We start from the raw sequence: 20,601 nt of genomic DNA, 5'->3' as shown, positions 1-20,601 counted from the left end.
TTTTGGGGCCAGTGAATAGGCTGGCTGGGATTTTTTTTGCAGGACTCTACTTCCTTCTACCTTTATCACGGAGCCTCTGGCTAAAATATTACTTCATTGTTTTTTAAACAACTTCAGTCTAACAGTCTTGAAATGTTGCTTCTAACTAGTATTTGTGGGGTCACAGAAAGTTTAAAATTCTGCATCCCGTTCTGCAACAGGCTCTGCAGAGTTGCTGTCTCCTCTGCATCAGTCTGACAAACAGCATTTAAATTATCAGCCCATATGGGCTTAAAACTCGTTCAGCAAATATTTTTTCTCCAGTGTAATGGATGTAATGTGTACAGAGCAAATCTGCAACTTGAGTTTCCAGCCGTGGTGCTTCGTAGCAGCTGGCTGAAGACTCTTATTTCCACAAACACATGGAGTAAAATTCACTCCTGTCGTTAATTCTGAATGCTTGTGCTTTTGCTGAAGTATTTAGAAGACACCCCTTTGCTTTGCGTATGTGCCTGGGCCTTGAATTCAGCAGCTTGGGAAGTAACTGGAGACTGGCAATAGTTGTTCTGCAGCCACATATGGCTGTGTTGTGTAGGATTAACCAAATGTTTTGTGACAGAGAGAAGCCTTCTGGTTTAAGGACATGTCGTGGTTTAACCCCAGCCAGAAACTGAGCCCCATGCAGCCTCTCACTCGCCTCCCTCACAGTGGGATGGGGGAGAGAATCAGAAGGGTAAAAGTGAGAAAACTCATGGGCTGAGATAAGGACAGTTTAACAGGTAAAGCAAAAGCCGCACACGCAAGCAAAGCAAAACAAGGAATTCATTCACCACTTCCCATGGGCAGGCAGGTGTTCAGCCATCTCCAGCAAGGCAGGGCTCCATCATGTGTCACTCTGAACGTCCATCCCCCCCTTCCTTCTTCTTCCCCCCACTTTATATGCTGCACATGACATCATATGGTCTGGAATATCCCTTTGGGCAGTTGGGGTCAGCTGTCCCAGCTGTGTCCCCCCCACAACTTGTTGTGCCCCCCCAGCCTGCTCGCTGGTGGGGTGGGGTGGGAAGCAGAAAAGGCCTTGGCTCTGTGTAAGCACTGCTCAGCAATAACAAAAACATCTCTGTATTATCAACACTGGTTTCAGCACAAATCCAAAACATAGCCCCATACTAGCTACTATGAAGAATATTAATTCCATCCCAGCCAAAACCAGCACAGGACATCAGCCTGCAGATGAGGGAGGCTGGGGAAAAGGAAAGACCTGTAGAGGTGAATGATAAAATTAAGGCGTGCCCCAGCGTTCACCAAGGCTGCGGGTAATACAGGAATCCAGCCTGTGAGATCTCCATGTAGGGTCGGCACTTCTTGGCATTGGCAGCCTTTCAAATTTGGGCATTTCTAGGTATATTAAGGCCACAGGCTCCTCGTTCAGTGTATTTTCCTGTTTATCCAGTACTTATCTGGCCCTCATCAACATTGTGTTCAGCCCTTTGGGGTCTCTGGGTTTATTTGTAATAAGCCATTTAAGAAGTACGCTTTTTCTCAAAACACCTTTGTTACAAGTAGGCTAAATCCACAGACTGCTGAACCATAAATGATTTAGTCCTTTCTTTTAAACAAATGATCTTTGTCACTTAGTAGTGAAGTCCTTAGTTTTTTCACACACTTCTCACAATGGCTTAATGAGGTCCATATTGTCCCACCAGCCTGGGCTTTCTCCTGCCTGTGATCTCCTCAGTAACTGCACAGTTCTGGGTTTGGTTCACACTCTGTTAAACTTCCAGCTTTTCACTGGAGAAGTGCAGATTTGTTACCTCTGAATTTTGCGGTATGGCTCTTGTGGAGGCACAGAGATGAGTCGGAGGAAGTTCATCTCTTGGTCCAGTGCTGTCTCGACGTACCTCAGGTGGGTTGGGACCCCTGCCCCTGCAGAGGACTGTTGAGATGAGCTGAGCTTAGACTTAATTGTCTGTACACCAGTGTTACCGTGTATAATGAACTGTGCTGTATTTCCTCTGTCACTGTGCTTTGTTCGCTAGCGTGAAGAGAACGAATTTGCTCGGCTGAGCCTCTTGTTGCCCTGCAGCCTCCGTTCTTAAAGCATCCTAGCAGGATGCTTTGGAGTGGGTTGTTAGCTGTGTCTTGGCTTTACCACCTCTAGCTCATCGAGGTGGTGGCCGGCAGATGGGCACCGGCAGCTGTATTCTGGGTGTATTGCCGATGTTTCGTGAGAGACTCCAAACAGCGGGTGGGACTGGAGGAGGGTCATTTTGGTTAGCAAAAGATAAATATACATTTGTCAGGTCATAATTTAAGGGGGAACCTCATTTGCACAAAGGTACAGATGGGAAAAGCTATCATCAGTCTTATCTTTTTCCTCTAAAACTTAATCTGTTGGTCTTCTGCTTGCTTTCTGCGACTTGATGCTGGATTAAAATGAACCCCAAATTGTTTTTTTTTTCTTTCTTTTAAGGCTCATTGTGTTGTGGTGTGTGAAGAGTTGGTCACTGACTTTTTTGTTGTTGTTATTGTTAGGGTTGTTTGCTTTTTTTTCCTTTGTTTGCTTTGAAAAAGAGATGGAGAAATCAAAAAACAAACGCAAAGTGGAACAGCTGCATTCCTCTGTGTTGCAGAGACTGAAAGCCAGTTAGTCTAAATAAAAACAAATAATATGTCAGCACCACTCTAGCCCTCCTGTTGGTTTGCCACGATGAGAAAGTTGTAAGAAAGCAAATGGAGGAATATGCATGTGCCTCATTAACAAGCAGGGCTGACAAGTGAAGAATAAACATCCATTTGAGAGTTACGTGATAATACGTTCAGCCTGTGCATGGGAGCAGGGCCGGTGCGTATTGCTAAGCCGTCCCTCTAAACGCCAGGGTGGGTAAGCAAGCCCAGGAGCCTGTGTTTTGGAGAGCAGCATCTGCTCGGCAGGACGTAAAGGAGATGGGGCAGGACATCACCAACTTTCCCAGCGCAGTCACCAGAGCAAAAACCTTGACACCCTTGTAATGTTACTTTTTCGTCCTTTGTTCTTTCGAGTACGTCATGAAATGTTTTATGAGAGGTTCTCTAGCTTGAAATTAAGCAAATATCTGTTCTAGAGCCTTTTTAAAAGCTGTTTAAGAGCCTTTTTCCCAAAGTACACTCTGTTCTTGTTAGAGACTTCTCTGGGTTTGTGATACTCAGCAGCGTTTAGTATTCTTTTGGTCTTTCTGCTTTAATGTGTGTTTTTTAAAGGGGTTTGCATGCTTTTAGGAAATACGAAGACCTGAGTTAACCACTAGATTTGGATTTGGCTGCCAAACTTCCTAAAGTGCTAATTCTGGTGAAATTTAGCACCCGACTTTTGCAGGGATAAACACATCTGGAATCCCTACTCTTTGGAATTCAAGCTCTTGTAAATTAAAACTTTATTTAATGTGTTTCTGGTCTGAGTCTTAGCCAGCGAAACTTTGCAGGGTTTTTATGTTGAGTTAGAAAATCCTTAAAATGCATTTTGAAGTTAAGCGCTGACATCTCCTTTATCTGAAAGTCACATTAAGGTGCTAAAAGAGTAGGTTAATTTGCACCTGTACTGAGGAATCACAAATGCAAAACTGCAGGGTGATGCTTCAAAATTATGCACGTTGCTTTGTCTCCTTTTATTTACTTTTTTTGTGAGCAGGTATCATGAAGAGTGGATGGTTCAAGTGGTACTGCTTCCCCGCTTTTATTTAAAATACCTGTATAAAAACATTGCAATTCTTAGGAACAGTTTGAAGAAGTTCACTTGTCTGCTACTTCAAAATCTCCTGGTTCCTTTTGCCTCTTGGGCTGCCCTTCATTTCAGCATTTAAGTTGGGACATGCTGCGGTGGTGTTAGACATCCCACAGTCTGTCAGCTTCTGTTTAAAGTGGTATATGGTGAGTGATTAATGGAAATTATTTCAGGAATAAAGGACTCCTGGTAAGCTGATCCCTATTCAGAGCGCCAAAAGAAAAAGCAGAGTCACAAGGGATGTTGTCTCCAGGAAGAACTTGCTACATCCGCGGGGGGAAGAGTTGGATTGGAAAGTGATGCTGAGTCTGCATTTTGAAATGCATCATAATTATATCTCACGGTCTGATTTAGAGAGCTTTTCCTGATGGCTCCGGAGACTGATTGTCACTTACACCAGCAAAACATTGGAGTGCTTTTCTTGGCTTCTGCCGGGGTAGGTGTGCTGTACAGGGGAGGGCTGGGTGCACTGAGCACCAGTGGACGAGGCAGCGTCTCACCCATCTGCTGGGGAGCAGCCTGTCTTTAAAGGCTGAGTTACCCCATTCCCCGCAGCGTTGGGTCAATTAACCCAAAGTGATGCTGTATTTCTTCTTTGGTTTGCAACTTTAAATTAAATCTGAAGTTTGTATTAACCTTGCTTATGCTAAGGACTGTCCTTCTAAGTGTTGCCTTGGATTGAAGAAAAGACACAGAATCCATGAAACTATTCCAACTATAAAATGTTTCTGATCCTTTGTCTTTGATGTTTTCTCACTACTAACTGATTAAAATTTGAAGTTATCATTTACAGCCACATTAAAGTTTGTATTCCCTTAATTGTGGCTTTGCTATTCGAAGTCACTGGCATATTTGCAAGGGTGAGCAGATCAATAGCCTGGTTACGGGCCATATCAGTACAACAGGTAAAGCTCCCTGTGACTTCCAATTTCAAATCAAAACCTATTGAAAGAAATCTGGCACGTGGCCGTTCTCTCTGAAACAGTTCACAAACCATCTCGCATTGCTGGTTACCGCTGACTGTCCTGTTTTGCTAATCTAAAGGGACAGTCAGTCCTAAACGGATTTTACTGTTCCTGCTGGAAACTGTCATTTAGGGATCAAATAGCCCTCGTGCATGGGGAGGATGCGGTAAGAATGAGAGAAAATTGAAAGTGCTGAGTGCTGCAGAAGTTAGAATACTGAACAAATAACTTCCTTCTATTTTTTACGAGTCAAATCCAACAGCCTCTTGATGATTTTTGATGCTTTTGGTAAACAAGCATCTGCTTCTTTTTAGCACAGAGGAAAAGGCTTATTATTCAGCATTGATTTCTTTGTGTGGAGACAGAGTGGTCCTTGTTTTGGTGCTCTATTTACAGGGGTCCATTAATGTATTTACTGAGGGCAGGCAAGGAGGCTGCGATCAGAGCCAGGCTGCTTCCCCAGCGTAATTCCTCCATCCCATGCCCTGCTCCGGGCGTCAGGGCGGTTGCAGAGCTGAGTCCTGGCACGGTGCCGCTTCACAAGGCGGCAGGACCTCTGCTCCCCGGCTGACCGCAGCCACGCTCGCTGCTGGCCACCTCCACCATAACCAGCAGAAGAAGCGATGGAGCAATGTCCTCCTCAACCTGTCCGCACCCGGGCTGTGGCTGCTTTGCCCTTTCCAAATCTGAGGCTGGGCTTGTGCCTGGGGGAGCCGTGGCCGCTGGGGAGGGTGTGGGGCTGTGCTGGGTGCGCAGGGCGCCCTACTTTGAGCGGGTGCCAGGGCACTTGCCAGCTCCTGGTCAGACTGTCCCCATCTCGGGGAGACGGCCAGCACTGGCGGTGATTCAGGCAAGTCAGTGGTCTCCTTCCATCTTTAAAGTGCCGGACATACTTTGTCTAAATATAGGTGCCCCTGGACTTGGCTGCTGCGGGGAGGGACAGTATGTTGACCTTAGCGTGTCTCTTGTGACTTGTGTTACAGTCGTATTTAAAGCCATGGGGTCCTTCTTGCAGGGCGCTGCCAGTCAGGCCAAACATGGTCAGGTCTGTGACAGCGATGAATCGTGCACGTGCAGGGAGATCGGAGTAAACATACGTTTAAGACAGGATATTTTATAATTAACTTAAACGGAGTGTGGAGAGGCCTTTCAGGCTTGTCGGTTGTTAACCAACTGCTCAAGGATGTGTCAGCTGTTGTTTAAGGTTTAAAAAGAAGTGTGCTGTGTATGATGGCAATGCTTTCGAACTCTGGTGGCAGAGGAGATTGTGTGGTTTAAAGATGATCAACATGGACCGTGTTAATTCTGAGAGGAAAAAAAGATAAGTATATGTCAGTCAGAGGGGTGTTCTTTCTGGAGATAACTGATCAAAAAGCTTTTTTTTTTTTTCCTCTGAGCCTTGATGCAATAGGTTCTCCTTATGAAGTTTTGTCATGTTGATTGAAGTGTTTTTAAGAATATATTTGTAAAAGCATTTTGTTCATACCACAGCAGCTGGCTCATTTTGGACAGACTGAGCTGGTAGGAGTGCGGCACATGGTGGTAAAACAGTGCAGAGTGCTCTCTTGGGTATAACTGTCCTGCTCTGTGAACCCGATGGTATGCACTGAAGTCCATGGATGTTTAAACAGTATATAGTGCAAGAAGAATGTTGTGTAGGGCTTTAATCTGGGAATGTCTTGACTTGGAGACCTGGAAGCCTTTGGGGACTATCACGTAAAACAAATTCCTTTCATGGTCTCGGTTCCGGTTTGGGTCTCTTGCTTAAAAAAGTGCATAGAATCAAATTTCTTCTGTAAACACCAAGTGCCCCGACTTCTTAATAAGCATCCTAATTGTGTTAGTCACCCCCTTTCTAGTACGTGAACTGCCAGGACTGTAGAAAAAAATGATTTTGTGCATATCTTCAGTCTCGAATTCCAGAGCACGTCAGAGCTTTGTTTGCACAACTTGTTTTGCCGTTGCTTTTTGGAATATTTTTCATTCTCTCTGGGTGGATTCTCTGAAGCCACCTTGGAGGCTGACCATGGGCCACCCAACACGTGGCTTGCTGGGACTCCCTTAGTGTTGTATAGCAAGGTAGAGAGTCAGTAAAGTTTTTTGCTATTTGTGCTGCGTGGAAAAAGAGTACGTTTCAGTGTGTGATAGCTTGCATCCATCCTTGCATAACTCCGTTCTTCTTCATTGCCGTGGTGAATCATACAGTCTGCACCCAAGTTCGCATTCCTTGAAATAAATTGTTACCTGATGATCTGTGCTGCAGCGGGATGTCCCAGCCCGTGCTGCGTTTCGGTGGCGGCAGCAGCTCTGCGACTCGGCACATCTCGCTCGCCCGCGAGCTGCCCAACCTCGGCGCGAGGCCGTTTGCTCGCTTTCTCGGCCGCTGCGCTGAGGCTGCCGAGCGCTGGCAGGAAGCGACGCAGACGGGCTCGGCAGCGAGGTGACACGGGGAGAGTTGCGTGCGTGTGTTACTGTATGAGCACGCGTTGAGCAGCAGCCCTGTGAAACGTAATATGGAGCTGCCGGCAGCAGGCATGGGTGCGCAGATGGGTGGGAAGGCAGCGCTGAGCTCGCAGCGTTTGCTCTGCCGGGCGGGCTGGTGAGGAGGCAGCCGATGCCTATGCAAGGGGTCTGCCCGCGTTGCCTTTGATTTAGGAGTTTGTGTGCTGTTGAGCTGGTTCATTCGTAGGCTAGGGGTACGTGAGGGTGAACAGGAAACCCATGTGGACTTTGACTTCTATCAGACATTATAAAATGTCTTCCTCTGCAGTCCAGCTTAAAACAAAACCCAGTCTGCTTTCCCGCAACAAATAAATCCCAGCCCTGCCTGCAAGGGAATACATTTGATAGGAGCCCAAAGGTCAGCTCACCACTGCAGAGCGAGGCTCAGGGCACCAGGAGGCAGAGGAATGCTGCAGGTGGTTGTGGTTGTCTTCAGCACAGTGCAGACCCGTTGCAGCTGCGTGGGCTGAAAACTTTGGCTGCAAACAGCAGCTGTCATTGCTCCCCTAGCTGGAAGCAAGGCATCTTTGGCAGGGATGAGTTTCTCAGGCCAGAGCTGTCGTCTTCTGTGCGGTCTCCAAAGGATGCCACTGCTCTCACCAGTGTACCCAGGCTGCCCAAGCTGCTTTGACTCTGAAGTTTGCAAAATCGTTTCTGGAGCTCAATTCAAATGATCCTGGTGGCAGAGGAGCACTGATAGCATGTGTGTGTGATGGTTTTTTCCAGTAGTGGGCTTGACTTGTAGACTGTTAGTGGGGTATTGAGTGGACGTCAGCATTCCCTACAGCCGTGTTGGATGACGTGAGGCTGTTTAGAACCCATCTCTGAAACTGTGAGTGTGGTTGTTTTGCGCATCTGAAGAAGTTGCTCTTCACTTGCGGACACAACCGTGCTCATCAGTGCTCCCTTTTGCAAGTTGTACCCTCTCTGAATTTACCATAAATTCTCTCCTCACTTGGAGCAAGTAAAAGGAATGCCTTTAGCGTTGCAATGCCTTTAGAGTTCAGATTCACACCCATCATCCTCACTTTTGGGTATCTTCTAGCAAACTGTAAGTTTTTCTTGTTGTCTTGGCTCAGCTTCAGCAAATGACCATATCGGAGACCAAAGCAAGGGCAAAGATGACTTGGCTATGGTGAGAAGGGATCAGTAGGTAAGTTAGTACAAACGGGTTACTGTTGGCATTGCAGATCTTTCTGTGATTATGCCTGTCTGTGTCATTGCAGCTAAATTATCTATCCAGGGAGTCCCACCTTGGAGCAGAGGAAATGCCTGTAGACAGTTCCTTTAAAAAAAAAAAAAAAAAAAAAAAGACACAAACGCAGATGTTGCTAAAAATGCAGTTTGCGTCAAACATCTGAGATGGAGTGGGTTCCCACGCTTTGTTTGTTTTTCTCCTTGTGCTGTTTCTTAAGTTGCAAAAGTGCTGAGTGGTGAGAGACGGGCTTTGTTGGAGAACCGCTTCCCCTTTCTCTCTCTGCCCTCAATGTTGTCACCTCTGTTGACAGTGTGACAGAGCCCTTTTCGGTAAGTCATGGCCCTTGTTTTGCTCTGCACTGGGTTTGTTTCTATTTTGGATATCAGAGAAGCCTAGACTTGTCTGTGTGTGCTGCCAGCTGACCCTGTTAATACAAATGTCAGTGTAGAGCAATCCTGAGTTATCCTTGCCTTTTCCATTTCCCTCTTGTTGTGGTGGCTTTTTGTTTACTGTGTTTTGGGGTTTTTTTTAATCAGTGACTGGTAGTACTTTGCTTTACACAGCCCTGAGATCTGGCCTCTGTGCGAAGAGAACCGGGTGCCTTCATCACTTGCCTAGGAGCAAAGGCTTAAACTGGAAGCCAGACATTGCTCTCCTCTATATAATTCATTAATACTGTTGGCAGTTATTAAACCAGAGGCTATAAAAAGTAGGCAAGGGAAGTAGGGGTGTTTATTGAAAAACAAACTACAGTGAAGGTGAAAGAGTTAGGCACTTCTTCAGGGAGGGATGCTGAAGGTGTGTGAAGTTCTCGTCCAGTGGTTTGATGGAGAAATGCCCTTGGCTGCCAGGCTGCACATACTTACAGTTGTGTACCCAGCCATCATCGCACCCTTGGCTGGGGGGTGGATGCTTTATTAACCAGGACTTTTCTTGTGGCCAGGTAAAGTGAGTGGAAGGCTGGCGGTGAGAGCAGATCCCAGTGCAGGTGTGATGCTGTGCCCCAGGCCTGCCTGTAGAGGAAGGGAAACAGCCAGTTTGGGAAGGGGAGCAGGAAGCGGGAGGGAAGTGGCTTGAGGTGCTGAGAAAAACAGCAGGCTGCTTGGCCTGCCCTCCTGTAACTTTTTCCACACCAGACACAGCAAGCTGCAGTTGGAATTGCTGCTCTTGCAGGGTGAGTCCTGGCGTGCTACAAGAGCTTGCTCACATGTCCCCGGCTGCCCTCCCTCCACGCCTGGCTCCACGGCCTCAGGAATGAGCTAAGCATTGACGCCTGCTATGCCGCTCCTGCCAGTGTGTGAATTTTGGTCTTTTTCTTGGTTTTGTGTTTTGCAGCCTATGGATTAAAGGAGGATGATAGAGCTGAGCTGGCAGCAGATAAGATGTGCAGTGCAGAGATGCGCACTCCCCCCCCTGCAGCACGCTCCAGCTGCTCGTGTTTGAGCAAAATGTCGGGGGGCTCTTCAGGGAGCAACCTGGCTTAAAACCAAGTTTTTTTTCTTTCACTTCCTGGTAGACACCCTTGTGCAGTACATCTGTTTGCTGTCCTACGCCTGTTTAGCTGCTGGCTCTTCAGACGAGGGCTGCCTTTCACTGCACACGCGAGCAGCGTTTGGTAGAACGGACTCCCAGCTGAAATCCCCAGTGCTTTAGTACAGATGTCTGCATTAACACTTCCCATTTTCAGGGCTTGGGCTGCTGAATGCTCCCAGTTAGTCAACACCAGGGTTAATTTGTGTCTTTCCTTACTGTCAGACTTCCCTGCCACCTTTCAGTCAGTGTTTGTGCTTTTCTTTTATTTGCCTTTGGTCTCACTGGCCGCTGGAGGGGAAGGATACGTCCTGCAGATGGGTTGGAAACTTTGAAGCCCTTCCTGGCGGCGTACAGTTCTGCCAGGCAGCTTCTTGCGTTTGCAAAGCTTGTGCTGGGTGGTGGTTGTGTCCCAAGAGATGCCCTTTAGGAAAAACTCCTTTTGCTTAGGAGTTGGAAGCCTCTGTGGTTACTGCACAATGCTCTTGTCATGGGGAGCTACACCTGGAGCCGGGCTTGCCGTTGAAATCCCAGCACAGCCTCTTGGTGCTGAGCTGTAGCTTGCTAACTCTGTTAGGATACTGCTTCAGAGCGCTTTTCTGCAGGGTTCTGGTTAATAAATACGTGAGGGTGACAGAGAAATTATGTTTGTATTTCTGTAAACAGTCCACAGGTAGTGGACTTTTTTTCAAATGTCAAGTATCTTGAAATCTTCGTTTCCCCTAACCCATTGCTTTTTAATCTCCCCCTTTCTTCTAAGGACCAGGGGGAATGGGACAGGAAGATGCGACCTCCCTGCAGTGCCTGTGTTGCTGCCTGTGTGTGGTTGTAGGCACGGCTGGTGAAGAGGTGACAGCATGAGGAGATTTGTTCCTCGCCACACTGACCCATTCCTCTGCGTTGTGCAGGGGGACAGGGTGGGAGGACTTCTCCTGCTGAACCTTTCAGGGGATGGTGCCAGCTCTGTTGGTTGTGCTACTTGGCAAGTGCCCAATTAAGGGCTGGGCTGGACAGGACAGAGCCTGCTGTAAAGGAGCTGCTCTGATGAGTAAGTAGAGCTGACTGGAAAGTCATCCTCAGGCTCGCAATAACTTAATTAAGTGTTCATTAGGATAAAACATTGCCAGAAGCTGTTCAGGTGCCTCTTTGCTTTCCTTGCTGTACTTCTAAAAAGGTTTTCTCTCCTTTCTTTATGAAATAGTTTCTAAAGAAGACTGCAGGGTTCCTTTCTGAGTGTTTTACCTTGAGGACTGAGAATTTTTCATTGAAAACTGGTGGGTGGTGCAGATTCACTTATCTCCTGGCTTGTGGTGCAACACTCTGGACAAGCAACTCCCCAGCTGAGCAGCCCCTTAGGTGGAAGGCATCGTACGGGGGAGTGGTGGCAAAGCATCAGATGATTCATGTTATCGCATTGCTTTGGCATAGTCCATAAACCAGTAACGTTTTCTCTTTTGTGTTTTCAAACCAGTTTATTTGGCGTTTGTGCTTCCAGTTTATGAACAGAGCTGTGCAGGGTAACAGCTGGGAGGGCATTCACTATTTGTTTGCTATCTGTAAGTTTTATGTGGTTCCCCAATTTTGTAGCTTAATGAGAATTTGGTATGAACTGTGCAGTGTTTTCCTCGTGCACGAGGAGCTCAGTCGCTGGGCAGCAAGTCAGGGAGCATGGGAATCACTTCTGTTTCAATGCTGTTACTGCTGTTTAGAAACTGGGTCTTCTGAGGGGAGTGTCTGCGCTTTTTGTGCAAAAGAGTTTAAATAGTTTTGGTGATGTGCCTTCTACAATTTCTACAAAATCTTTTTTGCCTGGGAGAAAAATTGGTACAAGTAGTCATTTCTGTAGAAGTTGCTTAAGTCTTCTGCTTATGTTGGTTCTCTTCCCAGTAAGCAATGAATTACAAATAGCACATCACTGGTGGCCTTAAGATTTCTACTTCACTTCAGAGGTGAATGGGCTAAACGTGGAACTGAAGCTTTTTTTTTTCCACAGCTGTAGTGCTGAGAGTTGCTTATAGCTTTAATAACTCTTTCATAGATATGTCCCAAATAAGTCTTCTCCAGAAGAAAGCCACTGTGTAGTACAGAGTACTGATGGCAAGCCTGGTGTGCTGATAAAATACAACTCAGATTTGTTACCTCTGCCAAGTTGGCTCCCTGTCTTCTGCTGTCCTGGACTCAACTTTTCCCTTAACCACATTTAGTGTCTTTTAATACCCGGTCCATTTCCAGGAGATTGTTTCATAGAGCATTGAAGCTCCACTAGGCTCTGGCAAACTGGATTTTGTGAAGTACTTCAAAGCCCAGGTTATGCTTTGGAGCCATTGAGCTGTCAGCAGGGTAAAATCAGTAGTGGGTGGTAGTGTGGCTCTGCTGTTACAGTGAGCACAGTCCGACATCATGAGAGTTGTTCTGAGCCTCTAATTGCTCTTTTCACACACATGTTTCTACCTTTTGTGTTTCTGAAGCATCTCAGAGTGGGGCCTGCTGTTAGCATCCTACAGGAGGAATCCTCTCTCCTTATATATCAGGGGCAGTATCCAAAGGTGATCTCGCCCTGAAATACGATGCTTTTGGGAAAGATCATGGCTGGGTCTGTCCAGGCAGGATGGACCCAAATGGATCAGCCAGCTGTGCGTGGTACAGGGGACATCAGGGCAGTGATTGCTTTTTTTTTTGTCCCTGTGTGCATCACAGACACCACAATCAGCATCTCCCAAAAGAGCGGTGTTAAGCTTCACTGGTAGTTATTATTACAGCCGCTTGGACTTTCCTATAAACTTCTTGCCTTTTCTCCCAAGATTTTCTTTACTGCTTGAATCTCAGAGTGGGGGCTTGATTGTGTGTTTGTGTATTATGGGGTTTTTTTGCTAGACTGCTGTGCTGAATACAGATGCGTGGTGTGTTAGGAGTTCATGGCAGGTGATGCCAAGAGTGCCGATAGCATGCCGTGCCCTCCCCTCATCCGCACAGTGGGTGTCCCCAGAGCTGTAACTGGCAGAAGGATGAGGCTCTTGCCTCCACCAGTCTGCTCTTTCCCCAACCGTGCTGATGGCCATCTCCTGCACTCGCTCCTGCCCCGCGGGAGGTGCTGCCCTGCCTGCTTGACCTCCCTGTTCTACAAGAATGATCGGCTTTGCCACATTCTTCAGCTGGTCCGACCCTTCGTATGGGGAATTACATTCCCTTTCCCTAGTCTTACCAAGCCAAATTTAGTGCTTGTGGTTAATGGCCCAAAACAATGTTCTTAGGAGAGAAGGTGGAAAGATGTACCTGATGAGAATCCCTTTAGTTCTGCTCATGTTTCCTTTCCAGGTGGGTGGCTGACAGCAGAGCACTGGTGATAAGAGAAAGTGATGGAAGTGAGAAGATTTTTAACCTCCCAGCCCTCTAGCTACCTGCTGCTTTATCCACTAAAAATAGTTGCTAATTCAACCTTCTGGGGAAATCTCAGGCATAGGCTAAAGGATTGCTAATATTAGTTGTTGGCTTTGCTGATAAAAACTGGCTGTGACTGCTGAATTCTTTCTCTTCCTGTGCAGCTTAACATTCGTTTGCCTCTGTGGTGAGGTTGTAAAGGGAGGAGGAGGAGGAGAGAATGTCATCTCACTCTTTTCTGTATCATTATCTTGTCTCCTAAAGAGGCTCAGCAAAGCATGGCATGCTGTCTTGCCCCACTCCCATTGTGGGTGCTAGTCTGAAAGCAGAAGTGTACTTCTTCAATACATCAGGGCACTGCTGAATCAAAACATGTTGAGGGAGAAAGATTTTTTTTTTTTCTTTTTTAAAATTTATTTATTTATGTAAAGTTAGTGGCTTCAGGATAACTCAGTGTTCTTGTAGTTCAGGCTTTAAGAAAGTGTGTAGCTTGAGGGCTTTCAGAGGATCTATTTGTCACCAAAAGCCAGAAAGGCTCAGTCAAAATTTTTTGAGAAGGGTCTGAGGCAACATCTGTGCTCAGTGTGCCCAATGAATTTAATAGTTTTGTTTGTTTGTTTTTAAGTTTAGCATAGGTAAAGATCTCTGATACCTTTTAATTTGGGATGAGTGATTTTTTTTCCTTTTTGAAATTCTGGTTTTATTGAAACATCCAGTGCATGTTTGACATAAGGTTTAATTTTAGAAAATAGTCCTGGGAGGAACTTTGTCAGTAAGGAGGAGTGCTGATGTTGTGACAGTGCAGTCTAAACATTGGGATGTGCTACAGGCTTGAAAAAGAACGTCTTTCTGAGTGTGCATCTGCTTTGCTGGAGCTCAGAAAATTTGCTTTTTTTTATATCCCCACCAGCAAAATGGAGAGGTTCCCAGAAATGTGCTTGAGATTGGGGGGAAGTCCAACTTTAACACAAGCTTTTATAATTCTTGTACCTATAAAAACATAGTCGGCAAAGCCTATTGCTAAAGTGGTCGTGAAACTAGAAGATCACAGGCTCATGCCATGCTGTCCAGGTTCTTGGTCACGTTTGATTTCTCTGTGATGCTGTTGTCTTCAGTCATGCTTAGGTGTGTGCCTGCCTTTGAGTAGCCACTAAAACGTCTCCCTGGAGTAGGGGCTGCATGCAGCAGTTAGCCTTTGCTTATTCGGTGGAGCAGAAGTAGCCGTGAAGGGTGGTGACTTGGCATGTTCTAGCGTTCACCTGCGTTTTGTAACATGGAATTTCTTCAAATATACGGCGGGGTTTTTTACTCTATTACTATTTCCCGGTCCTTGTCCCTTAAAGGAGGGGAATAAATAATTAGTTTTGGTATTTGTTTAAGCAGAGAAAGGAACTGAGAAGTTCCTAGTCTCTTATTCAGTGGAAGAGAACAAGCCAGTGTCTTTTTCAAGGCACGGAGCTGCTGGGGTGCACGATGCCAGGGACTCTCCCATCCTGTCTTATCATATTCATCAACCATCCTGTTGACTGTAGAATTGTTTCTGGCTTTCTTCAAAGTCTGTATGACTATCTTATCAACTCTGAGAAAAGCAGGAACCCTTAACTATGCAACAGGATGGCTTAATTGCAAAATCTGTAGTGTGTCTCCCTTTTTCCATGAGCCACAGCATCTTTAAGAAAACTATTGGAAGATGTTCTTGGAGGTATGAGCTGTTCCACAGAAGTTCAGAACTCTTTATTGCCCCTTTCCAGAAACCTCTCTCCTCATGTGACTTTAGAAAGGGCAAAATCAAGGCCGTAAGTGATGTCTGAATTCAACAGCATTACAGTTTTGCTTGTAACTTATAAGTCTTTGAGAGTTAATTATCATACAACTCATAGACCATAGTTATACGATTTCTTAATCTGTTATGTACACTCATTTTCTTTTGGCTAACTGCTGAAGGGATACATTTGTTTCTGCAGGGCATCAGCTGTGTCTGAACCACAAAGCACAGGGTTAACAGAGTCCATAATTATAGAGATGCGTGGGCTTGCTGTATTAATCGCCATTTAGAAATGTGGATCTCTCATCTTGACTTTCAAATTGAAAATATAGCCATAGGTTAATCCCCTCTGCCTGCTCAGGTTCCACCTCTGCAGGCGGAGTGGCACCAGTCATATGTTCTGCTTTTCAATATTTCTCTGTTCATGTTGTTCTCAGTTATGCTTTGAATGTTTGCAGTGCTTATATGGGTCAGGGCGGGGGGAAGAGTTCTTTACCAACAAAATAATTCAGTCTAAATCGCTTCCTTGCAGAAGAACAGAGCATGCATTGAATGCCTTGAACCTCGTCTTGTTCCATTGTGTTTCTGCTTTTACAGGCAATAGAGTTTTCCTTATTCACGGTTTGTCTCTCCCCTTGCAGCATAAGCGAAAGCTTCCTCACTGTGAAAGGTGCAGCGCTCTTCCTGCCACGAGGAAATGGGTCGTCTACTCCCAGGATCAGTCACAGGCGTAACAAGCATGCAGGTAATATGTTGCATCCGACAGCTGAGGCTTGTCTGCTCGCTCTTGTTTCCGAGTCCACCTTTCTTGAGTTTGTTCTCACCAGATGACACACGTTTCTGTTTACACCAGCTGTGTATTAAAGCTAGACCTGCCAGTCTCAAGACTGTGATATTTAATGCTGATGGAAAAAAAGGTTTCAGTACTCTCTTGTTTATCCTGCAAAATCAAACAAATGAGTGACATCAGGGCAGCAATCATGACGTCAAGGAGAGCTGAGAACAACTACCCCCCACAATATTGTCCTCTAATTTTTGTATGAGAGGGGCTGGAGGATTGCCATCAAAACCTTCATGCATTGCACTGGGAAACTTGAGGTTATGATACAGGATGAGTAATTGTCCTTCCTGATCTGAAAGTAACCAGTTATGATGGAAGAACGGGAGGAGACTTGTGGTGGTAAAGAAACCTCTGAGCAAAGTCAGTGTGACTTTTCAGACGTGTGAGCAGAGTGAATAATACAGACTTGGTCATAATTCCACCCCCTTTATCTGCTGGAAGTTTGATATGTGTTTTTGCTTTGACTCTTTGTTTGAAAAGTCGGTCTGAATAATGAAAGTTAAACATTTCAGGGTAGGTTGTTTTTCATTGTGTATATGGTGCTTATTCACTGATGGTGTTTTACAGGGATCAGATAGTGTGGAGTTTTTCCCTTCCATTAAACAATCAGCAGGAAAAAAACAACACTGAGACGTTCAGATTTTTGCATATGGGACAGAGGCAGAAACATAGAGACTGGAGTCAACTTTCTTTGCCAAAAAGTGACGACCAAAAGGTGGTTTGGTTTGGTTCCGGGTGTAGATTTCTTTGTGCTTTGATACCATCAGACTGTCATCCAACTCTATATCCGGCAGAGTTACCTACCTGATGACTGGTCCACCTCAAAATCTGTTTACAAACATCTTTATAGGAAGAGTTTAAGTCAAAAGTTAGTTAATTACATACTTCCACTCAGACATAGTACAAGCAGCACCCAAATTGGTTTGAGTGAGATGCATTAATTACCAGTTGTCAGAAGAAAATAAATTGTTCTGAAACTTAATTTAAAGCTGGCCTTTCTGGTTGAGACTGAAGTGAAATGGTGTTCAGCGTGCAAATAGAGTTAGCAGTCTTTTAAAAGTTTATCTTGACCTGTCTTGGTTTTTAATCTCTCCAAAGTCCTCTGCATAATAGAAGCCCAGGTCAGTTGCTGTCTTGGCTTTACCTTGCAGAGGAGACGCGCGGGATGGGTTTCCTTGTGAACTTGTGCAAGGCAGCACAAACAGCTTTTGAATCTCTCTTGTTGCCTCATCTACTTGCTACAGCTGACTTGCATGAGGTCTGGAGACCTTGCTGGAAAATAGCCGCTCGTCTAATCAGCCCAGAGCTTTTGGAAGCCAGGTTGCCAAAAAAGCAAATCCGGTGTGTTGTAATTGCTTACAGCAAGATGTGTTGTATTGAAGAGGCTGGCTTGCCTAAGGGGTGGGATTTTTATTCTTAGAAGACTCTCTCTATTCCTGTCTCTTCAACTTACGGGGTGAGATTTAATGAGGCATCAGTACTTGTCCTTTCCTCAGTTTCCCTGCTTGTCAAGTGATGTGCATGGTAGAGTATTTTTTTATTGTGCTTGGAGATTTCACTGAAAAGAGACCTTTGTATGAGTGTGCACCATCTTTCTTTTCTGTGAACTTTTCTAACATAACTATATGCCAGCAGACCAAGACACTAAGGGATCAGTGGTGTCGTCTTCCTGAGCAAAAGATCTGTGCGACCAAAATTAAAACAGTGATGTAGAGAGTGTGGCTCTGAGAGGTGAACTGGCCATTGGCAGTGAGCTGGCAGAGTGTGTGGCAAAGAAAACTGTCTCCTTTCTTGGACTCTGATAATCTGTGCTCAACTTTCATTCCCATGTGTGTGTGGTGACTTATCTCTGGCACACAAAATTAGAAGGGGGGTGGAGAGCGGACATAACTTTCCAGTATGAAATTGCTGCCTATGGATGCAGTAGTGTTTCAAGTGGCTACGAGAGCATTTTCTAGGAAGGTTGACTAACCTTCCTGACCTGCCTTTCTAATTCATCAGAGGTGCTAGAATCCAGCATAAAGAGTAAATGCGTAACAGGAAATAATTAATGTTCACACCCATTTCTTTAATCATATCATCTTCAGCAATGGAAATCACTAGTTGGCAGATTGGCTAGATATGGTACCAGCTGTCCACACTCCTCTTGCTGGGCAGTCCCGTGCCCTGTGCCACCTGGCAAACGGGCTGTGTTCTATAGGATGGTGGGCTTGCTTTCGCGCTCCAACAACACTGGAAGAGGCCAGAAAAGGATGTAACTTCCCTGGGGCTTTTGCCATCTCTGGGATACTGTAAATCACTTTTAAGATCCCACCCTAGCTGATGCTTTGCACCTAGCCTGCCAGCTCCAAGGAAACAAAAGCATCTGCTTGTTGCTGGACAATGTGATAGGAAGCAGCAGTCTGCCATGAATGCCAGCAAAGCCGATAGCTCTTCATAGGACAGGATGTGATATCTTTGTGCTGGTTCTGGCATGTTAAAACCTTTCCTTTGCTTTTTCTTAATCCAGGAAGCTTACAAAATGCCTTGTGTCTTTGGGGCTGAAAATGCTGCAAGTCAATTAAAGCTGGCCAAGGAAGCAATACTTTACTTTCTAGCTCTGGAGCTCCCAAGGCTGGTAGGGCAGGCTGGGGAACAGGGACGAGTGCAATAAACTTTCTGAGAATGAGGGATAGTGGAGCTCCTTGACTGATCCTTGCAGAAAGTGTTGTTTTAGAAACTTCCTCTCTTTTTTAAGTATTGAGATAATCCAGTAGTCCTGGTGGTGTGTTTTAAAGTCTGGAAACTTCAGCTCTTAAACTGGTTCCTGATGGTGAATTACTGGCAGCAATAGGTGGGAACTGTTATGTTTTGGGGAGAGAAAAACTGAGGTGAGCATCTTAAATTTCAAGCTGCCTAAGACATGTAAATGCCTCATGAGTCAAATACTTGTTGGGCTCCTCCAGGCTGCAGGCAGGAGGTGCCGCCTGAAGCAGAGGGACCTTTGCCTGTTCAGTCGACAGTTCTCCATGATTCCCACCGCACTAGCAGCTGAAGCTTCCTGGACCTGAGCAGTATCGCCAGGATTTTGCACTGGTGTTGATGTGGGGAAATCCTGTCTCCCACTGCACCCCTGGGAAGACAAACATCTGATGGATGAGCTGGCCTTTCCTGTGTTACCTATCTCCCTGAATGATTGCTGTTTGGCGAGGCACATGCCAGCCGCTCCAGCGCTGGGAACAATGTCCTTGGGCAGGAAGGAGCTTCAGGTGCTTGTCACCACTGGTACTTCATATGTGACTTCCCTAGCACTGCAGAGTGCCTCAATTTTTCCCACCCCCAGTTAAAAATGCAGTCCTAGGGCATTGACTCATTCTCCATATGCTGAAATGTGTTTCAAGGAGGAAGGAAGAGGACAGCAAAGAATGCCGTGTCCTGCATAGCCCACTCCACACAAGGTTGCCTCTGTCCCATCAGGAGAGAGGCTGCGGCAGCCCTTCAGCCCTGCTGTTCCACCAGCTATAAAAATAATTTGGAAACTAGGTACCATGCTCTTGCTGGGCAGTGTTTCTTTCCTTCCCCTTCCCTTTTGTGGCAATTCCAGATACTGCTTCGTGTCTAAGGTTTCCTTATTTCTGAAAGTCCGTGAAATAGCATGGATTCTAGCACCACCGATGAATTAGAAAGGGAGGTCAGGAAGGTTGGTCAGCCTTCCTAGAAAATGCTTCCGTAGCCACTTGTGCTGAGTACTTGCTCCAGCATTTGTGCTCTTCCCCGCAGTCTTGCCTAAACTCAGCTTCGCGTCTGTGGGGGAGTGGGAGAGGGTAGAAGAGTAAAGGCTCCTCTTCTTCCCGTTCTGTCCCACCCACCTGGCAGCCTTGCACTCTCCCTTCTGGGAATGTAGATTAATTTTCCAGGTAATGATTGAAAAAACAGCCCATTGCTGGAGGTGTTATTGCTTACTGATGCTTGGAAGGTAACGTGCTTGCTTAGCAGAGAAACTCTTGGCTCTCTACGGGCCAGGGCGTAGTGCTGAGAAGTCAGTGTGGTAGGACCAACAGAAAGGTATCTCACTTATCTTTCAAATGCTTGGTGCTTTAGGAACCTGGGACACTCGGGTCTTTTTAAGAAGACTTTAAAGTTCCTGTGTGACTGATTTCACCACCCCCCCCCCCCCCCCCCTTTCAGTTTTCCTCAGCCTCACCAGTCAAAGTGTAGCAAGCATTTTCTAGGAAAAATTGTAGTTGCTTGATTTTTCAGGTGGGAATTCTTAGCCACTTTTGGGTGGAGTTGGTACATAAGCGTATGTGGGCACGTGCTGCTCTAAGATGGGACTAAATCTCACTTCAAAGGGGATACTCTTGTCTAGCTAGTAGCTCTGCACTAAGTAATAAGGTGGTGTAAAAGAAACGGCAGATTCCTGATTTGAAGCACGTGGTAGAATGAGATGTTGAACCATGGGGTGGGGTCTATTTCTACCTAGTTTTCCTTGTCTTTTAGAGGAACAGAGAGTACCGAAATGCTTTTTATTTCAGTTAAAAAGATAACAGGATTTAGCAGGAGAGAGCATGGTAAGGTGGGAACAGGTGAGCACACGGAGCAAAGAACAGCTGACTAAGAGATGGAGTTTTGTCATCTCTGAGTGGGTGGAAGTGACAACGCTCATGGTGACGTGTCAGGTTTCTTGGTGGATGTTTGCTCTGG

General features: G+C 45.9%; 1 protein-coding gene across 4 annotated transcripts in view; it reads left to right on the top strand.

Moving 5' to 3' along the window:
* The window catches only part of SSH2 (slingshot protein phosphatase 2), a 105,105-nt gene that overhangs the window by 52,391 nt on the left and 32,113 nt on the right, over positions 1 to 20,601 (top strand). For all 4 annotated transcript variants that reach the window (XM_041126751.1, XM_030027621.1, XM_041126750.1 and 1 more), the window contains one exon: positions 15,719 to 15,822. In XM_041126751.1, the coding sequence (XP_040982685.1) occupies positions 15,719 to 15,822 (104 nt within the window). The remainder of the gene's footprint in view (positions 1 to 15,718; positions 15,823 to 20,601) is intronic.

This window comes from Aquila chrysaetos, chromosome 10, assembly GCF_900496995.4.
Source record: "Aquila chrysaetos chrysaetos chromosome 10, bAquChr1.4, whole genome shotgun sequence".
Lineage (NCBI taxonomy): Eukaryota > Metazoa > Chordata > Aves > Accipitriformes > Accipitridae > Aquila > Aquila chrysaetos.
The sequence above is the reverse complement of the archived record's forward strand: the minus strand, read 5'-3'. Positions and strand labels throughout refer to the sequence as shown.